The sequence below is a fragment of the Argentina silus genome (assembly GCF_951799395.1).
Source record: "Argentina silus genome assembly, chromosome: 4".
Taxonomy (NCBI): domain Eukaryota; kingdom Metazoa; phylum Chordata; class Actinopteri; order Argentiniformes; family Argentinidae; genus Argentina; species Argentina silus.
This window is the reverse complement of record NC_139658.1, coordinates 10,229,103-10,248,702: the sequence shown is the minus strand read 5'-3', so window position 1 is coordinate 10,248,702 and position 19,600 is coordinate 10,229,103. Positions and strand designations below refer to the sequence as shown.

The following is a 19,600-nucleotide window of genomic DNA, read 5'->3' as shown; positions in this document are numbered from 1 at the left end:
TCTCAAAAGACACACACATGTGATCAGCCCTTGCTTTGACCTATGGGAAAGGTTGGAAGCAACTGGAGGCCAAGAAATGTTGTTGCCTTTTTTGGGTTATGTACTTAATGCTAGTTAATTCATTTGTGTGTATGTATTTTTCAACCCAACATCTCTCATTTTACAAAAGTCCCATCAGCTAAAACCACACGTCATGATTCATTTTACACGATATCTGTAATACTAAGGTGACATCATAATAAACCACTTTTTGCAGAATAATATGTGTTGTTGGAGAAAATTGGAGAGTAGTTGATTGGTTGGTTGCTCTTTCACTTCCTGGTGAAAGACAGGTTGTGTCTGTATTTCAACTAATTAGATTGAAATGCAGTGATATGTTGTCATAATGTTGGACCTTTCCAAATGTCGATTGAATGGGGATGTGAAGGGGAGTATAAAATGGCACTTGTAAATATGACTCAATAAACACCTTGGGATTGTATTTAAGAAATGCTTGTCTGACTTTTTTTCTTGTTTTCTTTACCAATATAGACTTGTAGCATTACAGATGTTGTTTCTTTATCCTGATAATGCATTGTGTGTGTTTGTGTGTGTGTGTGTGTGTGTGTGTGTGTGTGTGTGTGTGTGTGTGTGTGTGTGTGTGTGTGTGTAGTGCATTCTCACTTAGGTTTCCCAAAGTTCTTACATATCTAAGATATGAAAATCATGAATTAGAATTGTTGAATCTGAGCATGGTGGATGTAGCTTGGTCATCATAGACTGATTTATTATGTCTGCTGTGACATAACAATATAAACAATCGCCGTAACACTCAACATTGTGCGTCATATAATAATTTGGTAATCAGTCAGACCACTACCCTGATTAGACAGCATACTTATCAATTGCACTTTGGTACCAATTATCATTAAGAAAGTATAAATCTGCAAGAACACAGCCAAACCTCGAACAATCTTCCTCTGTCACCACAGAAAGGTAATATGATCATAGAGCTATGTTAATGTGTGTAACATATAGCTTAAAATCTTATGACTCTTCTGCAACTTACTTAACACAGTGTGTGTTTTATAAGGAATTCCTAATATTCCTCTCTGACTTAACATATATGGTGATAACTGTGTTTTTATTTGCCATGTGTTTAGTGCATGTGTTTAGTATAGATCTATAGGCCTATGTGGTTTGTAAGCAGTGGATCCATATGCTTGCATGTTTGAATTTACAGTCAATATGTATGTATGTATGTATGTATGTATGTATGTATGTATGTATGTATGTATGTATGTGTGTGTGTGTGTATGTATGTATGTATGTATGTATGTGTGTATGCATGTATGTGTGTATGTATGTATGTATGTATGTATGTGTGTATGCATGTATGTATGCATGTATGTGGTCTTGCTCGTAATGGAGAGACATAGATTTGTATAGTAAACACAAAGTATTGTATAATGAAGTAACAATTGAATGAGCCAATTGCGAATCACTCTTTGATTTTAGGATTGTCAATGTTTGTTGCTTATTTTTGTGCTTCCTATCTGTGCAGCGGTTCACTGTTCCTGAGAAGAATTGATCGGGTTTCACATACAATGGCCAGAATGACTCTCCTAGCAGGTAAATGTGTATACTTTAATTCATTCATTCATTCATTCATTCATTCTTCCTTCCATTCATCATCTGAATTCATATTGACACTGTGTTCTCCACAGCTCTGGGGGTTCTGCTGACACTGCAGATCGGTAAGCATTTACCTTCTCAAGCTTTAGTTTTCTTTACGTGAACATCAAGACAATTGTCATGTGGAAAGATTGTTAGGCCACAAGTTGCAGCATTTAATACAAACACTTCCTTTGGCCCTTGTTGATTTACATCTGTCCAGTCCATTGAGGTCACTTTTCGAGGGTCAACAATGACCTTGGACTAGGATTGAGTGATCAGATTGGAATTAGGCTAAATACCTCTTCATCTCTCATAACAGATCAAGGAGCCCTCCAAAAATGTAATTAAAATGAAATATATTACTTATTGGCACCCCAATAAGTTGAAATTGTAAATATTGGTCCAGTCCACTATTACTATGGCACCTCAAAGAGTGAGTTCATGTTTAATCAAAATCTTAAATAGATCCCCTCTCTTCCTTCCCTCAGTCAGCTCCACCAAACTGGTGTGCCACATGGCCAACTGGGCCCAGTACCGGCCCGGCACTGGCCATTTCACGCCTGGGAACATTGACCCGTTCCTCTGCACCCACGTCATCTACGCTCTGGCCACCATCAACAGCTTTAACCAGGTTGCCGCCGTAGAGTGGAATGACGAGGACCATTACAAGACCCTCAACAACCTCAAGAATGTGTGAGTGTCTCTGGGTTGACTCGAAAACGATAGAGAGTGTGTTTTGGTTTTTTTTAAATGAAGGTTCAATAGGAGAATAAACATGATTGTGTTCATCTAATCGCAAGATTTCAGTGAGAATGACCCTTTCACTTTCAAAGCTCATTCAAAGCAGTTTCGGTTCATTTATTAAAAGTGAAACCTCGACTATGTCTTATCAGTTCAGGAAGTCAAAGATGAAGGCAAGTGTTGACCCCTAACCTCTTCTCTTCCTCTCTCAGGAACCCAGTGTTGAAGACATTGCTGTCTGTTGGAGGAACAGTCAATGGACTCAGCCCGTAAGTCTCTTATGATGGATACAGTGATTGTGTTCCTATATCCACACTAGCATACCAGTTCCAATGAAGCTATTATTGTCCATGCAGCTATGCTAGTGTAGATTTTGGAATGAGAATGTAGAACGAAGAAGGTTGACCAAAAGGTCAATCTCAACTATGTAAGATCATCGGCTAGCTCCCCTATAAGAATAATAGGCCATATGTGTGGACTAACTCCATGTGAATACAGTAGGCTTAGTAATCATATAGTCACATGTCAAGAGTATACACATACTCCCTCCCCCACACACCTCAGAACTCCCCCTAGCTCAGCTTTAACTGTTGTCACAATGTCTCGCTACAACCTTCCAGGTTCATCGGCATGGTCTCCACGCCTGAGAACCGGGCAACCTTCATCAAGTCTTCTATTAGCTTCCTGCGCTCACACAACTTTGATGGTATCAACCTGGCCTGGGAGTACCCAGCACAGAACGGTAGCCCAGAGGGCGACAAGGGGCGATTCACCGAGCTTGTCAAGGTTAGTTTGTGCAGAAAGCAGGTGGTTGTTGAAAACATGAGGGAAATATGTTTTGTGTCTCTTTGTGTCGTAAATAAATGTTTAAGGAACATCCCCAGCTGCAACAACATTGCTAAACTGTTCAGATTAGACAAATAGAGCGTAGTAGACTAAAGTATTCAACATACCAGAGGCACAATTGTTTAGTGTGTATTAGTGTGCCGGTCTTCAACCTCTAGTTTTGGTCTTCTGGTTGTCTTTTGGTACATTGCCGATGTTTCTATCTCTCTACTACAGGAGATGCAGCAGGCCTTTGTGGATGACGCCAAAGACAACAGGAAGACCCAGCTGCTGCTGTCAGCTAATGTGGCTTCTCTCCGCCCCGTCGTCAACGCTAGCTATGAGGTCCCTGAGATGGCCAGGTAGGTAGCAGGACAGAGCAGGGAGAGACGGTCATCAGACTCAGTTGATACCAGAGTTGGGGTGAATTTTCTCTCAGTTCCAGCCAATTAAAAAATTGTAGAAGATCCATTTCCAACTGAACTGACTGTGTGTTTCTCTGCAGTCACCTGGACTTCATTACTGTGATGACCTATGACTACCACGGCAGCTGGGAGAAGACCACAGGACACAACAGCCCCCTGTACCGCAGCAGCCTTGACGCAGGCACACACATTCACCACAACATCGTAAGAGACACTAACACACACTCAACACAACATAATGACAGAAATACTGTCCACATACTCACTACATACTCACTAATCTCCCTGTCCTCCTCCACTAGGACTCTTCCATAAAGTTCTGGCTGGACAGTGGCGCCCCCGCTGAGAAGCTGCTGATGACCTTCCCCACCTACGGCCGTACCTACCGCCTCACCACTTCCAACTCTGGCCTGGGAGCCCCCGCCAACGGCCCCGCAGACGCCGGCCCCTACACCCGCACCGCCGGCTTCTGGTCCTACTATGAGGTACCGTAGTATTTCATGACAGAGATTTACTAAATGTTTTCACTGGTGAAAAGTCTGAATAATGTTATTTTTAATTGATTATTGTGTGGCCAATGTATAAGGTGCTCTAGTTGGTTACAAGAATGCCCAGCACCTCTTGGCTTAATAGTATGTTTCTCTGTTTGCAGGTCTGCTCCTTCACATCCAGTGCCAAAGTCCACTGGGAGAATGAGCAGAAAGTGCCCTTTGCCACCCAAGGCAACTCCTGGGTGGGCTATGACAACAAGGAGAGCTACGCTGCCAAGGTGCTTGCTCCTTTCAGTCAATCTATTTATCGCTCAAATTCTATCTAGGTTTCTTTCCATAGAAATACATTGAATAGATATATGGTTCTCTATTTCACCATACATTTCATTGAGCAAATGACATTCAATTAGTCTGTGTTGTTTATACATCTGGCCATCAGGTTCAGTGGCTGAGGACCAACAAACTGGGAGGAGCGTCAGTGTGGACCCTGGACATGGATGACTTTAAAGGAGAATTCTGTGCTGATGGAGCCTATCCTCTTGTGAACCATCTGCGCAATTCACTGGGTAAATAGAATGTTTTCACCTCTAACATGCACAAAATGTGAAAAAATAGTTTACCTCCACTTAGTTTAGTGCCTGCTAACCTTTATTGTAAGAAACCCTGGCTTCTACTGGGCTGTACTGGAGTCAAGTAAAAAACAGTAAATAGGCCTGTTTATATCCTTCTCACTCTCTTTCTATACTCCCTACCTCCCCCAGGCTTTGCCCCCAAGCCTACCACCACAGTGGGCCCCACCACCACCGCTGACCCCATCACCACCTTCTGCAGTGGGCGCCCCGACGGCCTGTACCCCAATGCCGCCGACGAGTCCACCTACTTCCAGTGCTTCAGAGGAAACACTTACCTGCACAGCTGCCAGCCCGGCCTGGTCTTCCAGGACGCCTGCAAGTGTTGCGACTGGCCTTAAGTGGCAGTTAGCAATAAAAGCCAGTTAAGCCAGTCATGATAGGTGGCTAGCTCTATATGACAACTAGCTGTGTGGTGGTTCACGTTCACTGCAGAAACTGGTTATGAATTCCAACTGTAAAAAGTAGCCATAAGAAAAATCTTGTTCCATCATTACCCATCCCCTTGTTACTTTTAAGAAACAACCTACACATACACAATATCTGATGAACATTTTTCATTGTGCTTTTTGTATTTTTTTGTATGTAAGCTTAATTGTATAATAATACATAATAAAATAGTTTATATATAGTCTATGAACTCTGTTTTAATGTTCATTTGTGTTACCTGTGATATTGAACCAAAAGCATGCCCATGACCACCTATCGCTGTCATTAAACTGCATGAGTCATACATTTAGTCAATGTTCTATCTTCTCTATTTACAGATAACCACAAATATAATAATTTGCTGTTATGGGTTGCATACTTTATATATTTTTCACTTTAGTAACTCAACTCCCCCAGCACTAATGTGTAGCACCCACCTGGCTGATACGAGGCAGCCATTTTGAGCTTGGACACTCACCACACTTCAGCTTTTACAGTGATGAGACGAGAAGTGAGTGTCCCAATTCATTTAGCTTCAGTCAAAAGCCAGCATGGGTGGTATTACAGCTAGCCATGCGTTCTCCCATCGATAGATAGGCAGAATGTGCCTGAAGGCCAGTACTGTTGCCTGCTGCTGTCCACTTAAGGGCTCAACTATAGACTTTAGAGGCCCAGGGGCAAAATCCGGACTGCCACATTTCCTTTGGCACAGAATTTAAATTGGTTTCATTAACAAAACATTTCTGTTACAATATGTTCCTTAGAAAATGTGTGTATAGATCATGCATAATAGGTAGGGTCAAGAGTTTTTTCTGATCATAAGTAAAAGCAGGCCTCCAACCTATTGCTGAATTTAGGGCATGTCCCTCCTTACTGAACTGCTGTAATGTCAACACTGTAAACCAAAATCATGCATCCTTCTACAAGGATGTAGGTCCATAACACAGATCACACAAGTACAGATCATCCATATGATTGTATCCATATGACCTGCAGAGTGTACAAATACAGAAAAGCATATTGAATTGGAAGTTTCTACTCATTTTAACCAGGATGTTTATCAGAAAACATACCAGATGAGGTAGCATTCCAAAGGTTGTAGAAGAGTCACACCATGAGAGTATACAGTATATTATTGGCTGTAGGCCTATTGACCTTCAGTTAATGGACTTCTCGATAATGGTAATATCTGTCTCTTTGTCCAAAGTGCTCTGTTACTAGGCTTATCTCTGGGCTGTGCCTTCCCTGTTGTCTCCAAACAGATAACAAGCTACCTGTTGGCATGCCCCAAGGCATAATCCTACCAAAATGGCATTGTAACTGGAATTAAACTGATTGTTGACATCCATAATTCAATACCCTTGCTTGCGTACGTGTGTGTGTGTGTGTGTGTGTGTGTGTGTGTGTGTGTGTGTGTGTGTGTGTGTGTGTGTGTGTGTGTGTGTGTGTGTGTGTGTGTGTGTGTGTGTGTGCGCGTGTGTGAGATAGACTAAGAACCAACCAAACTAATGCATTTGTGCTGATATCAGCCAGACAAACTTTGCAGAAATGTAACTCACATAAAAACATTGCAGTGCCAATGTTTTGCTATTTTTCCCATGTAATATCCATGCACATGTCATATTATGTAAACCCAGTATGATATTGCAATCAATAAAAACAAAAAAGGGAATAATCAGCAAGTAATGATGAACTTTGGAATATGCACTGTGAGTCTGCATTCATTACGTAAAATAAATAATATGTGATACCATAAACCACAATTCCAATACATGGTTGTGCTTATCACAATTTTTATAACTGCCAGCAGTATACAGTGCCTTCGGAAAGTATTCAAACCCCTTCACTTTTTCCACATTTTGTTGAGTTTTTAAATTGATTAAATTAAAATAATTTGCCATCAATCCACACACAATACCCCAGAATGACAAAGCGAAAACACGTTTTTAGAAATTTCAGTAAATTTATTAAAATTGAAATACAGAAATACTTTGTGTACATAAGTATTCAGACTCTTTGTTATGACACTCTTAAAAATAGCTAAAAGGGGTCTGAATACTTTCCGAAGGCACTGTATAATACCAGGTATAGTGAAACACCTTCAGTGCTGTTTTCATGGTCATTCATTTGACCTCAATATCCCCTTTGAAATGGAATATGAAAAATAGGACAAAACCTGCAATCCAGAGTTTGTTGTGTCCATGTTTATGTTCAGGTTAGCTCTGTCTGTCTGGTTTGTCCCCTTTTTTCCCAAATTGCTGACTATGAGTTACAGTAAGAGCTGTGTACTGTACTGTCAACATTAATAGCGACCTAATAGAGAACCTAATAGCGAACTATACTTATCTAATCCAATCATGTTGTAATACTTTTTATCACCCCACATTCCCTCAGGTTACCATGTGGAGGCTGATATCCTCCCCTCCACTCCCCACTCTTAGATAAACTGTATAAAAAGCGTGGCAACACAACTCTTTATCGGTCCTTTCAGCAGCTGGAGTTCCCAAGGTAAGCTTGGACAGGAAACTCAGGTTATTTCCTTGGTATTTCTAATTATTGACTATAGAAAACGATTGAACTATAGAATTTATCGATGATAGAAAGGCCATTCAACTGCTGGCTAGTTGCTTTTAATGTCTCAACCTCTACCTCTAACCAATGCATATTATTTGAGTGCATGTTAGCAATAATTGCCTCAATAGCAGCATTAGTAACAACTTAGGTAAATCAGTTGATGTTGTCAAAATGAATTTAGAAAATAGAATACAATAGAAATAAAATATAGTACAGTTTCATGCTCATGTAATGCTAAATACTGTACTATTGCAAATATCTCCTGAATATCAGATTCAAAACTTGTTGTGAAGTGACATTTCTGCTGTATATTCACTTACACCTTTATCTCTCTCTCTTTCTCTCTCTCTCTCTCTCTCTCTCTCTCTCTCTCTCTCTCTCTCTCTCTCTCTCTCTCTCTCTCTCTCTCTCTCTCTCTTCTCTCTCTCTCTCTCTTGCTCCCTCTCCATCTGCAGTATCAAACAGAAGTCCACCTGATAAGAAGAGCTTTGAGATCAAGATGACCAAGCTCACAATCCTAGCAGGTGACTCAACTCATTCACCACAACTTCATCGTATTTACATTCACTCCTCCACATGGCCTTGAGATAAATTATGTATTGTTTGTTTGTATAAACATTGACTTTGCATTTCAAAGTTGCGCCATCACCATGACAAAGATAATAGTTCACCTGATATCAGAGTGTTTGTATTGACCTCAGATGTCTTTCTCTCCTCAGGGTTGTGCCTGGTGCTGTGCCAGTTAGGTGAGTTGTGCTTATTGTGCTATATGTTTCTAGCTAACAGTATATTTGAATAAAACCGGATTTAATGTTTGACTATCTAGCATTCTAAAATATCACTACATATAATATCATTGCCCTCCACAATGTAAGATGCAAGATACTGAAGGTTTTCTCTGGGATATGACATCATGCGTATAAGTCACAGCAAATTTTACCAAAGATATTTGAAGTAAGTAAAGAAGTGAACAACAGTAAGCACTCTTTAGACGTCAGCGCACCATCTAGATATGCATGCCGGAGTTGATCGTCTCTTCTCATTTCTTGATCATCTCCATTTTGTGATTATCTCTGGTAGCGTTGTGCCACTCTTTTCCCATTGGCGTCATATCCCAGAGTCTACCTTTAAAGGTGAAGCATGTAGTTTTGTGCTTTGCTGCCCTCCTTGGCCATTCTTAAACATTTAAAATGTAAATATGCTACGTTTTCTTATAGTGGCAAAATGTGCATATCCTTGGAAAACAAACAAAATGTAAAATAAGTATGTGAAGCAGTGCTCATCCTTGACACCAGATTTTAGAAAAAGATTTGTTTGGATTTTTCTGATCATTCTTTGTCACATGATTTTATCCTTGATCGCTAACAATTTATAATAGCCATTTAGCACTATTTAAAAGCTCAAATCTATATATTTGACATTAAGACTAAAACTTTAAGACTATGATTTAGCTTTTTTCGTTTAACTCATCTTTTATCCATATTCATTCCTTTAACTGACACAGAACTGACCCTAGAGCTTCTTTTTCATAATCTCAGGTACTGCCACCAAGATGGTGTGCTACTTCACCAACTGGTCCCAGTACAGACCAGGGACTGGGAAGTACCTGCCAGCCAATGTAGATCCCTTCCTGTGCACACACCTGATCTACGCCTTCTCCATCCTCAACCATGCCAACGAGTTGACCACCTATGAGTGGAACGATGAAACCCTCTACCAGTCTTTCAACGGCTTGAAGAAGACGTAAGTTGCCTTCGTCACGATCAAGCAAGGAGCATTCCTTTCTCAAGAGTCCACATAGATTATGTGTTGTCATTCACTACTCATCATGTCTTTTGCCTAACAGCATGTCATTTGTTTAACAGCTTGTACATTGTCATTCATGAAAAATCGATGGACTAAACCAAAGCTGTCCTCTCATTGCTGCCTCTCTGCAGGAACCCTGGTCTGAAGACTCTGCTGGCCGTTGGAGGATGGAACTTTGGCTCAACCCAGTAAGTATCTCATACAGTCTCATGCTGTGGCAATTCTAGAGAAAACACAAATCCTGACCGTGCTCAGTAACTGATTTCAAGTCCTCCTTTAGAAACTACGGATGTATTTTCAAACTGTAGGTCTGTGTCCTCATTACCAATGCTGATGCTCTCCTCAGGTTCTCCATCATGGTGTCCAATGCTGCCAACCGTCAGAAGTTCATCCAGTCGTCCATCAGCTTCCTGAGGACTCACGGCTTTGACGGTCTGGACTTGGACTGGGAGTACCCTGGGGCTCGAGGGAGCCCTCCAGAGGACAGGCATAGGTTCACTCTGCTCTGCCAGGTGAGTGTGGCTCCCCTGGTCCAGTGTTTAACCCAGTCCGTGTGGTTGTCCATAATACCTCTTCTATATCATCAACACTCCCTAAGCCATTATGCTTTTTGTGTGTGTATGTTTGCAGGAAATTGTGGCAGCCTACACAGTTGAGGCCAAATCCACCGGCAATACCCGGCTCTTGTTGACCGCCGCCGTGTCTGCTGGGAAGGGAACCATCGACGCTGGATATGAGATTGCTGAGATCGCCAAGTGAGTTTGGCAGCCATAAAAAAAGCAGAACATCTGATATTCAACCATGATCATAGAATAGCTGTTTGTCTATATTTATGAATTACAGTGAAGCATTTGTGCCTTTTCTCAATAGTGATTGTTTTTCTGTTTTGTGTGTGTGTGTGTCCAGGTCCTTTGACTTCATCAACGTAATGACCTATGACTTCCATGGAACATGGGAGACATTCACTGGACACAACAGCCCCCTGTACCGTGGCCCCCATGACGAGGGAGATCTCATCTACTTTAACACTGTAAGCACTCATTTGGGCCACAGACTGACTCAAGAACTAAACTTTTTTTATACACTGCAACAAAAGCCAGACATAAGAGAGAGATTCTATGGTTAATAGATGTGGTTTTGTTATTTTTTTAAGTCCTCATTGTGGGTGGTTAAGTGGGGGGTCATGTACTGCAGTACTTTTTAAGTCCCCTCCTCTTGCACTCTACTTACCCTCCCTCCATCTCTCCATCTCCATCCCTCCATCCCTGTCTCAGGCCTTCGCCATGGAGTACTGGAGAGACAAGGGCTTCCCACTGGAGAAACTGAATATGGGATTCGCCACCTACGGCCGCACCTTCCGTCTGACATCAACAGAGAGTGGCGTGGGAGCCCCAGCCAGTGGCGCCGCCTCAGCCGGCCCCTACACACGTGAGGCCGGTTTCTGGTCCTACTACGAGGTAAGAGGCCTGAACAATTGGGTTCCAATTGGATTAAAGTTCCAATATGGATGAAAGCCCCTGAACCTTGAAACCTTGAACCCCTGAAATTGTCTTTTCAAACAGTACTGTCCTCATGAGTTCATTGTGATGTGATGTCATTGAACTAAACCCACATTTTTTGCCTCTGTTGTTCAGATCTGTGGCTTCCTGAATGGTGCCTCGCTTCAGTGGGTCGAAGAACAGAAAGTTCCCTATGCCACCAAGGGCAATGAGTGGGTAGGATTTGATAACAAGAAGAGCTACAATGAGAAGGTAATTTTTAAGCTTATCGTCAACATTTACCACATTTAAGACACTTACGTGATAGAGTGATCCACTATTCGAGATGTTCGATGCTTGAAGTATTTTGCTGCTGTTTCCATAACTCTTTCTCGAATAGATCGCATACATGACTAAAAGCAAATATGGAGGTGCCTTCGTGTGGGCTCTGGATCTGGATGACTTTGCTGGACAGTTCTGTGGAGAGGGCATTCATCCTCTGATGAGACATCTCCACACAGAACTTGGTATTGGTAAGTCTCAGAGTGTTTTTACTTTTAACTCCTCATCTGTATTTTCATTAGATTCCAGACTATGAGTGCTAGAGCAAACTTGATATTCAAAAACAGTGAGGTGAACATAGAAAATCAAATGATACAGTAGAATATGTTATGTGAATGAGGACACCTCAGTGCTTACACCATGACCACAGCTTATCTCCTCACTGCCCTCTTGCTAAAACGATTTACCCCGTTTCTCCAACCATCCAGAGAGGCCACCTATTCCCCCCACCACCACCCCCAGGCCTGGTGTCAGTACCAACGCCCCCACCACCGCCACCACCACCCCCACCACCCATGCCCCAGGGACAGGCTTCTGCAACGGCAAGCCTGATGGCATCTACGCCAACCCAGATGACAAGCAGAGCTTCTACATGTGCGCCCATGGCACCACCCATCTCAATTACTGCGGAAACGGCTCAGTTTTCGATGAAGGCTTGAAGACCTGCGTTTGGCCCTGAGCATGAAGGAGGAGTTGTATATTGCTCACGCTATCACCAACGTTTGAGCCAACATCAAGTAGTACTCTGGTGCTAACAGAACTAAGTTTCTGCTGTGTGTAGACAATCTCATGCTTTCGTTTGTAGTAGTGAACATGTATTATTTTAATTTAAAATGTGTTTACTTTAGTTTAAATAAAATATCTTTCTGCTTTATTTTTTTGTATATTCCCTTTGTGAGGGAGACTTTCCTGTTTGCTGGTCTGTAACCATTGACACCTTCCCCAGTTAGGGGAAATAAGCCAACCTAACAGGGGGTTATCAAACAGAGAGAGCTTTATAGTATGGAGGTGTTGGATTGGGGTCTACAAGGGGAAACAAGATGAAATATACACTCACAAACACTTTATTAGGAACACTATACTAATACTGGGTAGGGCCTCCCTTTGCTTTGAAAACAGCCTCAATTCTTCATGGCATTGATTCCACAAAATGTTGCATTCCTTTGAGATTCTGGTCCATGATGACATGATTGCATCATGCAATTCCTGCAGATTTTTCAGGTGCACTTTCAAGCTGTGAATCCCCTGTTCTACCACAACCCAAAGGTGTTCTATTGGATTCAGATCCAGTGACTGGGAAGGCCACTGAAGAACACTGAACTCATTGTCATGTTCATGAAACCAGTTTGAGACAACTTTTGCTTTGTGACATGGTGCATTATCATGCTAGAAGTAGCCATTAGAAGATGGGTAAATTGTGGCCATGAAGGGATGCACATGGTCAGCAACAATACTCAAACAATGCTGTGGCATTCAAGCGATGATTGATTGGTATTAACGGGCCCAAAGTGTGTCAAGAAAACATTTCCCACACCATTACACCGTCTCCACCATGAGATGGTATACAGCTGTTCCTAATAAAGTGTTTGGTGAGTGTACATATTGGTGATGATGACACGGAATGAATAAGAATGAACAAACACACATCATAATAACTAGACTATTAGAAGTGAAACCTATGGACACAGCACACAATAACAATAATGGTGAAGGCTACACAGCACACAACAACAACAACAACAACAACTATGAAACATAGCTGCGAGCACAAGCCACGGCACAATATCGCACAACATGTTTCACAGGGCACCAACAGAATACTTAGTTTTGAGTGACCGATAAAGAGTTCTGTTATCGTTTCCGAAGTATAAGGCTTGGCGAAACAGTAAATGCTAAGTTGGATGCTTGGGACGACCCAAGTCTGACCATTGAAGTTGATATTTAAAACGTGGGGTTAGCGTTAAAGGTTAGGGTTAGGGTTAGGGTAAGATTAGGTGTTAAGGTTAGGGTAAGGGGTTAAGCTAGGGTCGTCCCAGGGATCCAATTTAGCATCTTCCCTGACAAAACCCCATTGCATTTTGAAAAGTCTGAGAAATGCTCAAAATGCATTCTATTGACTCAGATCTAAATTTCATCACTCACATCAAATCTATAGCATAATCGGTCTATTATCATCTTAAAAATATAGCAAGAATTAGAGGATACATGTCCAAACAAGACCTAGAAAAACTAATCCACGCTTTCATTTCCAGTAGGTTAGACTACTGTAATAGTCTTTTCTCAGGCCTTCCCCAAAAAACACTGAGACAGTTACAGCTCATTCAGAATGCTGCTGCTAGTTCTAACAAGGACTAAGAAAGCTGAACATATTACAGCAGTTCTCAGGTCTCTGCATTGGCTACCAGTATGTTATATAATTTACTTCAAAATACTATTACTTGTCTATAAATCACTTAATGGTTTAGGGCCAAAATACTTTGCTGACCTGCTTCCACACTATGAACCCTCTAGACTTCTTTGGTCATCCGGGACTGGTTTTACTTACTGTTCCTCGGATTAAAACAAAACATGGTGAAGCAGCATTCAGTTATTATGCTACATAGCTGGAATAAACTTCCAGAAGATCTTAGATCAGCCCCAACTCTGGATACTTTCAAAAATGGGCTAAAAACCTTTATGTCCGCACTTAAATTGCCTAAGTTAACTAAGGTATTTCGGTTAGAGTCCCAAATAGAAGATTTGGGTTAGAGTCCCAAATAAAATTTGGGTTAGAGTCCCAAATAAAAATGTGGGTTAGAGTCCCAAATAAAATGTGGTTTAGAGTCCCAAATAAACATTTGGGTTAGAGTCCCAAACACCCAGAGAACAGGTGTTCTAAGGTAAAGAAAACTAAATTGCTGCTAATAATTGCACTCAAAATGCACTGTGACATGTATTCTTTTTTTATGTCTTTTATGACAGATCCAGATGTGACTGCATATGATAAGTCCTGAGTGTTCAACATAGTGTATTCACCCTACCATGTCTGATTTATTAACCCAGAGGACACAACCTCCTGAAAGTTGTGCTATACTATCCTTTAAAATACAGTTTTGGCCCCACCTGTCGGGTGGTTTCAAGGTTTATTGCAATATGGAATATATAGATTTGTGTAGTGTCAGCTATTTGAGGATCAATGTTCACGCACAAGGACTCAGATAATCTGCAGTAATCAACAATAAAGTATTGATGAACCTTGGAATATGCACTGTGAGCCTGAATTACATAATATGAATAATATGTGATATCATCAATAACAATTCCAATACATGGCTGTGCTAACTGCCAGCAACATAAAATACCAGGTATAGTGAAACACATGTAATTGTTGTCCAAATGGAATAGTCCATAGAAATCTTCAGTAGCTATTTTCTTGGTCATCCCTTTGTCCTCACTATCCCATAGTAGGATACAACCTGCAATCCAGAGTTTAAAAACACAGCTCCATTGTTATGTACATGTTTATGTTCAGGTTATGTTCAGGTTCTCTCTTTTGTATCTCCTTCTGGATCACCCAAATTGTCTTCTATTGAGTCATTGTAATACATTAACAGCTCCCTCAACCTTACGGTACCTTATCAATTCATGTTCCAATAAGGTTTATCTTCCCCTGCCCTTCCCACTCTTGGATCAACTGTGTATAAAAAGTGTGACAATACTATTCTTTGTCAGCCCTTTCAGCAGCTGGAGTTCCCAAGGTAAGCTTGGACAGGAAACTCTAGCAAATCTCTAATTGAGTATTGACTATAGAAAACTATACAACTATATATTTATAAAGCTATTAAGCTGCTGGCTTGTTGCATTTATTGTCTCAACCTATGCCTGTAGCCAATGCATATTATTTGAATGCATGTTAGCAATAATTGCTACAAAAGCAGTATTTGAAACAACTTAGGTAAATCAGTTGTTGTCAAAGTCAATTTGAAGAATAGAATACAATAAAACATAATAGAATACAATGCAATACTGATATTAGTGTATTTCATGATAAAAATTGATAAGTGTTGTTAGACTTGTTTGTTAGATACATGACCCTTGTGCAGTGGGTGAGGTTACATAATGGGGGGGGGATTTGTGCTGATATTTGTTTTGCTATAGTGAGTACATTTTGACTAATTTCATGCTCACAAGATGCTAAATACTGTACACCTGCAAATATCTCCTTAATATCAGGTTCACAATTCATTGAGGAATTATGCTAGAGTGACATTTATGCTGTATAGTCACTTATGTACTCTTTCACCTTTACCTCTCTCTCTCTCTCTCTCTCTCTCTCTCCCTCACTCTCTCTCTCTCTCTCTCTCTCTCTCCCTCACTCTCTCTCTCTCTCTCTCTCTCTCACTCTCTCTCTCTCTCTCTCTCTCTCTCTCTCTCTCTCTCTCCCTCTCTCTTCTCTCTTCTCTCTCTCTCTCTCTTGCTCCCTCTCCATCTGCAGTATCAAACAAAAGTCCACCTGATAAGAAGAGCTTTGAGATCAAGATGACCAAGCTCACAATCCTAGCAGGTGACTCAACTCATTCACCACAACTTCATCGTATTTACATTCACTCCTCCACATGGCCTTGAGATAAATTATGTATTGTTTGTTTGTATAAACATTGCCTTTGCATTTCAAAGCTGCGCCATCACCATGACAAAGATAATAATAACTGCATTTCGTTGTCTCTGTACTTGTACTCTGCACAATGACAATAAAGTTGAATCTAATCTAATCTAATCTAAAATAGTTCACCTGATATCAGAGTGTTTGTATTGACCTCAGATGCCTTTCTCTCCTCAGGGTTGTGCCTGGTGCTGTGCCAGTTAGGTGAGTTGTGCTTATTGTGCTATAAGTTTCTAGCTAACAGTATATTTGACTTAAACCGAATTTACAGTTTGACTATCTTTCGTTCTAATATATCAGTCTATCAGTCTATCTATATATCAGTTTTGCACTTTGCTGCCCTCTTTGGCCATAGTGAAAATGTACAATGTAAATACGCTACGTTTTCTTATAGTGGAAAAATGTGCATATCCTTGTAAACAAATGAAACTCTGAACGTTCTTTATCATAAGATCTCATTCCTTGATTGCTACTGATTTATGAAGGCCATTTAGTACAATTTAAAAACTCAAATCTACATACTGGACATTTAACTCACCTTTTATCCATAGTCATTCCTTTAACTGACAGAACTGACCCTAGATCTTCTTTTTCTCAATCTCAGGTACTGCCACCAAGATGGTGTGCTACTTCACCAACTGGTCCCAGTACAGACCAGGGACTGGGAAGTACCTGCCAGCCAATGTAGACCCCTTCCTGTGCACACACCTGATCTACGCCTTCTCCATCATCAACCATGCCAACGAGTTGACCACCTATGAGTGGAACGATGAAACCCTCTACCAGTCTTTCAACGGCTTGAAGAAGACGTAAGTTGCCTTCGGGTTATGATCAAGTGTTATGATATATGCCATTTAGCTGACGCTTTTATCCAAAGCGACTTACATTGCAGTGAGTGCATACATTTCAGTATATATGGTCCCAGTGGGAATCAAACCTACAACCTAAGCGTTGTTAGCGCCATGCTCTACCAACTGAGCCACAGAGGACCACAAGTGTTGCAAGGAGCATTCCTTTTCCCTTTCCAAGAGTCCACATAGATTTTGTGTTGTCATTCACTACTCATCAGGAAAGCAGATGGCTTCTTATCATTTGTCTAACAGCATGTCATTTGTTTAACAGCTTGTACATTGTCATTCATGAAAAATCGATGGACTAAACCAAAACTGTCCTCTCATTGCTGCCTCTCTGCAGGAACCCTGGTCTGAAGACTCTGCTGGCCGTTGGAGGATGGAACTTTGGCTCAACCCAGTAAGTATCTCATACAGTTACACCACATGCTGTGGCAATTCTAGAGAAAACACAAATCCTGACCGTGCTCAGTAACTGATTTCAAGTCCTCCTTTAGAAACTATGGATGTATTTTCAAACTGTAGGTCTGTGTCCTCATTACCAATGCTGATGCTCTCCTCAGGTTCTCCATCATGGTGTCCAATGCTGCTAACCGTCAGAAGTTCATCCAGTCATCCATCAGCTTCCTGAGGACTCACGGCTTTGACGGTCTGGACTTGGACTGGGAGTACCCCGGGGCTCGAGGGAGCCCTCCAGAGGACAGGCATAGGTTCACTCTGCTCTGCCAGGTGGGTGTGGCTCCCCTGGTCCAGTGTTGAACCCAGTCCGTGTGGTTGTCCATAATACCTCTTCTATATCATCAACACTCCCTAAGCCATTATGCTTTTTGTGTGTGTATGTTTGCAGGAAATTGTGGCAGCCTACACAGTTGAGGCCAAATCCACCGGCAATACCCGGCTCTTGTTCACCGCCGCCGTGTCTGCTGGGAAGGGAACCATCGACGCTGGATATGAGATTGCTGAGATCGCCAAGTGAGTTTGGCAGCCATAAAAAAAGCAGAACATCTGATATTCAACCATGATCATAGAATAGCTGTTTGTCCATATTTATGAATTACAGTGAAGCATTTGTGCCTTCTCAATAGTGATTGTTTTTCTGTTTTGTGTGTGTGTGTGTCCAGGTCCTTTGACTTCATCAACGTAATGACCTATGACTTCCACGGAACATGGGAGACATTCACTGGACACAACAGCCCCCTGTACCGTGGCCCCCATGATGAGGGAGATCTCATCTACTTTAACACTGTAAGCACTCATTTGGGCCACAGACTGACTCAAGAACTAAACTTTTTTTATACACTGCAACAAAAGCCAGACATAAGAGAGAGATTCTATGGTTAATAGATGTGGTTTTGTTATTTTTTTAAGTCCTCATTGTGGATGGTTAAGTGGGGGGTCATATACTGCAGTACTTTTTAAGTCCCCTCCTCTTGCACTCTAATTACCCTCCCTCCCTCCATCTCTCCATCTCCATCCCTCCATCCCTGTCTCAGGCCTTCGCCATGGAGTACTGGAGAGACAAGGGCTTCCCACTGGAGAAACTGAATATGGGATTCGCCACCTACGGCCGCACCTTCCGTCTGACATCAACAGAGAGTGGCGTGGGAGCCCCAGCCAGTGGCGCCGCCTCAGCCGGCCCCTACACACGTGAGGCCGGTTTCTGGTCCTACTACGAGGTAAGAGGCCTGAACAATTGGGTTCCAATTGGATTAAAGTTCCAATATGGATGAAAGCCCCTGAACCTTGAAACCTTGAACCCCTGAAATTGTCTTTTCAAACAGTACTGTCCTCATGAGTTGATTGTGATGTGATGTCATTGAACTAAACCCACATTTTTTGCCTCTGTTGTTCAGATCTGTGGCTTCCTGAATGGCGCCTCAGTTCAGTGGGTCGAAGAACAGAAAGTTCCCTATGCCACCAAGGGTAATGAGTGGGTAGGATTTGATAACAAGAAGAGCTACAATGAGAAGGTAATTTTTAAGCTTATCGTCAACATTTACCACATTTAAGACACTTACGTGATAGAATGATCCACTATTCGAGATGTTCGATGCTTGAAGTATTTTGCTGCTGTTTCCATAACTCTTTCTCGAATAGATCGCATACATGACTAAAAGCAAATATGGAGGTGCCTTCGTGTGGGCTCTGGATCTGGATGACTTTGCTGGACAGTTCTGTGGAGAGGGCATCCATCCTCTGATGAGTCATCTCCACACAGAACTTGGTATTGGTAAGTCTCAGAGTGTTTTTACTTTTAACTTTTAATCTGTATTTTCATTAGATTCCAGACTATGAGTTCTAGAGCAAACTTGACATTCAAAAACAGTGAGGTGAACATAGAAAATCAAATGATACAGTAGAATATGTTATGTGAATGAGGACAACTCAGTGCTTACACCATGACCACAGCTTATCTCCTCACTGCCCTCTTGTTAAAACGATTTTCCCCCTGTTTCTCCAACCATCCAGAGAGGCCACCTATTCCCCCCACCACCACCCCCAGGCCTGGTGTTAGTACCAACGCCCCCACCACCACCACCACCACCCATGCCCCAGGGACAGGCTTCTGCAACGGCAAGCCTGATGGCATCTACGCCAACCCAGACAACAAGCATAACTTCTACATGTGCGACAGGGGTGTGACCAACTCTATGCCATGTGGAAGTGGCACCATCTTCAACGACAGCTGCAAGTGCTGCGATTGGCCCTGA

General features: G+C 41.8%; 3 protein-coding genes across 3 annotated transcripts; all 3 read left to right on the top strand.

Annotated features, from left to right (window-relative positions):
* Positions 1–1,595: 1,595 nt before the first annotated feature.
* On the top strand, positions 1,596–5,108 carry chia.1 (chitinase, acidic.1; the record flags this gene model as incomplete). Its single annotated transcript, XM_083667690.1, has 11 exons — positions 1,596–1,611; positions 1,707–1,736; positions 2,145–2,349; positions 2,610–2,666; positions 3,018–3,183; positions 3,460–3,584; positions 3,728–3,851; positions 3,950–4,132; positions 4,300–4,416; positions 4,578–4,704; positions 4,900–5,108. 11 exons carry the CDS (start codon positions 1,596–1,598, stop codon positions 5,106–5,108), a joined length of 1,359 nt encoding a protein of 452 aa, XP_083523816.1.
* Positions 5,109–8,269: 3,161 nt separating this feature from the next.
* On the top strand, positions 8,270–12,075 carry LOC310803248 (acidic mammalian chitinase-like; the record flags this gene model as incomplete). Its single annotated transcript, XM_083667950.1, has 11 exons — positions 8,270–8,294; positions 8,490–8,516; positions 9,309–9,513; positions 9,708–9,764; positions 9,923–10,088; positions 10,207–10,331; positions 10,483–10,606; positions 10,851–11,033; positions 11,211–11,327; positions 11,455–11,587; positions 11,825–12,075. 11 exons carry the CDS (start codon positions 8,270–8,272, stop codon positions 12,073–12,075), a joined length of 1,413 nt encoding a protein of 470 aa, XP_083524076.1.
* A 3,839-nt stretch (positions 12,076–15,914) lies between these two features.
* On the top strand, positions 15,915–19,600 carry LOC310803249 (acidic mammalian chitinase-like; the record flags this gene model as incomplete). Its single annotated transcript, XM_083667951.1, has 11 exons — positions 15,915–15,939; positions 16,216–16,242; positions 16,643–16,847; positions 17,233–17,289; positions 17,453–17,618; positions 17,737–17,861; positions 18,011–18,134; positions 18,383–18,565; positions 18,743–18,859; positions 18,987–19,119; positions 19,359–19,600. The coding sequence occupies 11 exons, from the start codon at positions 15,915–15,917 to the stop codon at positions 19,598–19,600; spliced, it is 1,404 nt and encodes a 467-aa protein (XP_083524077.1).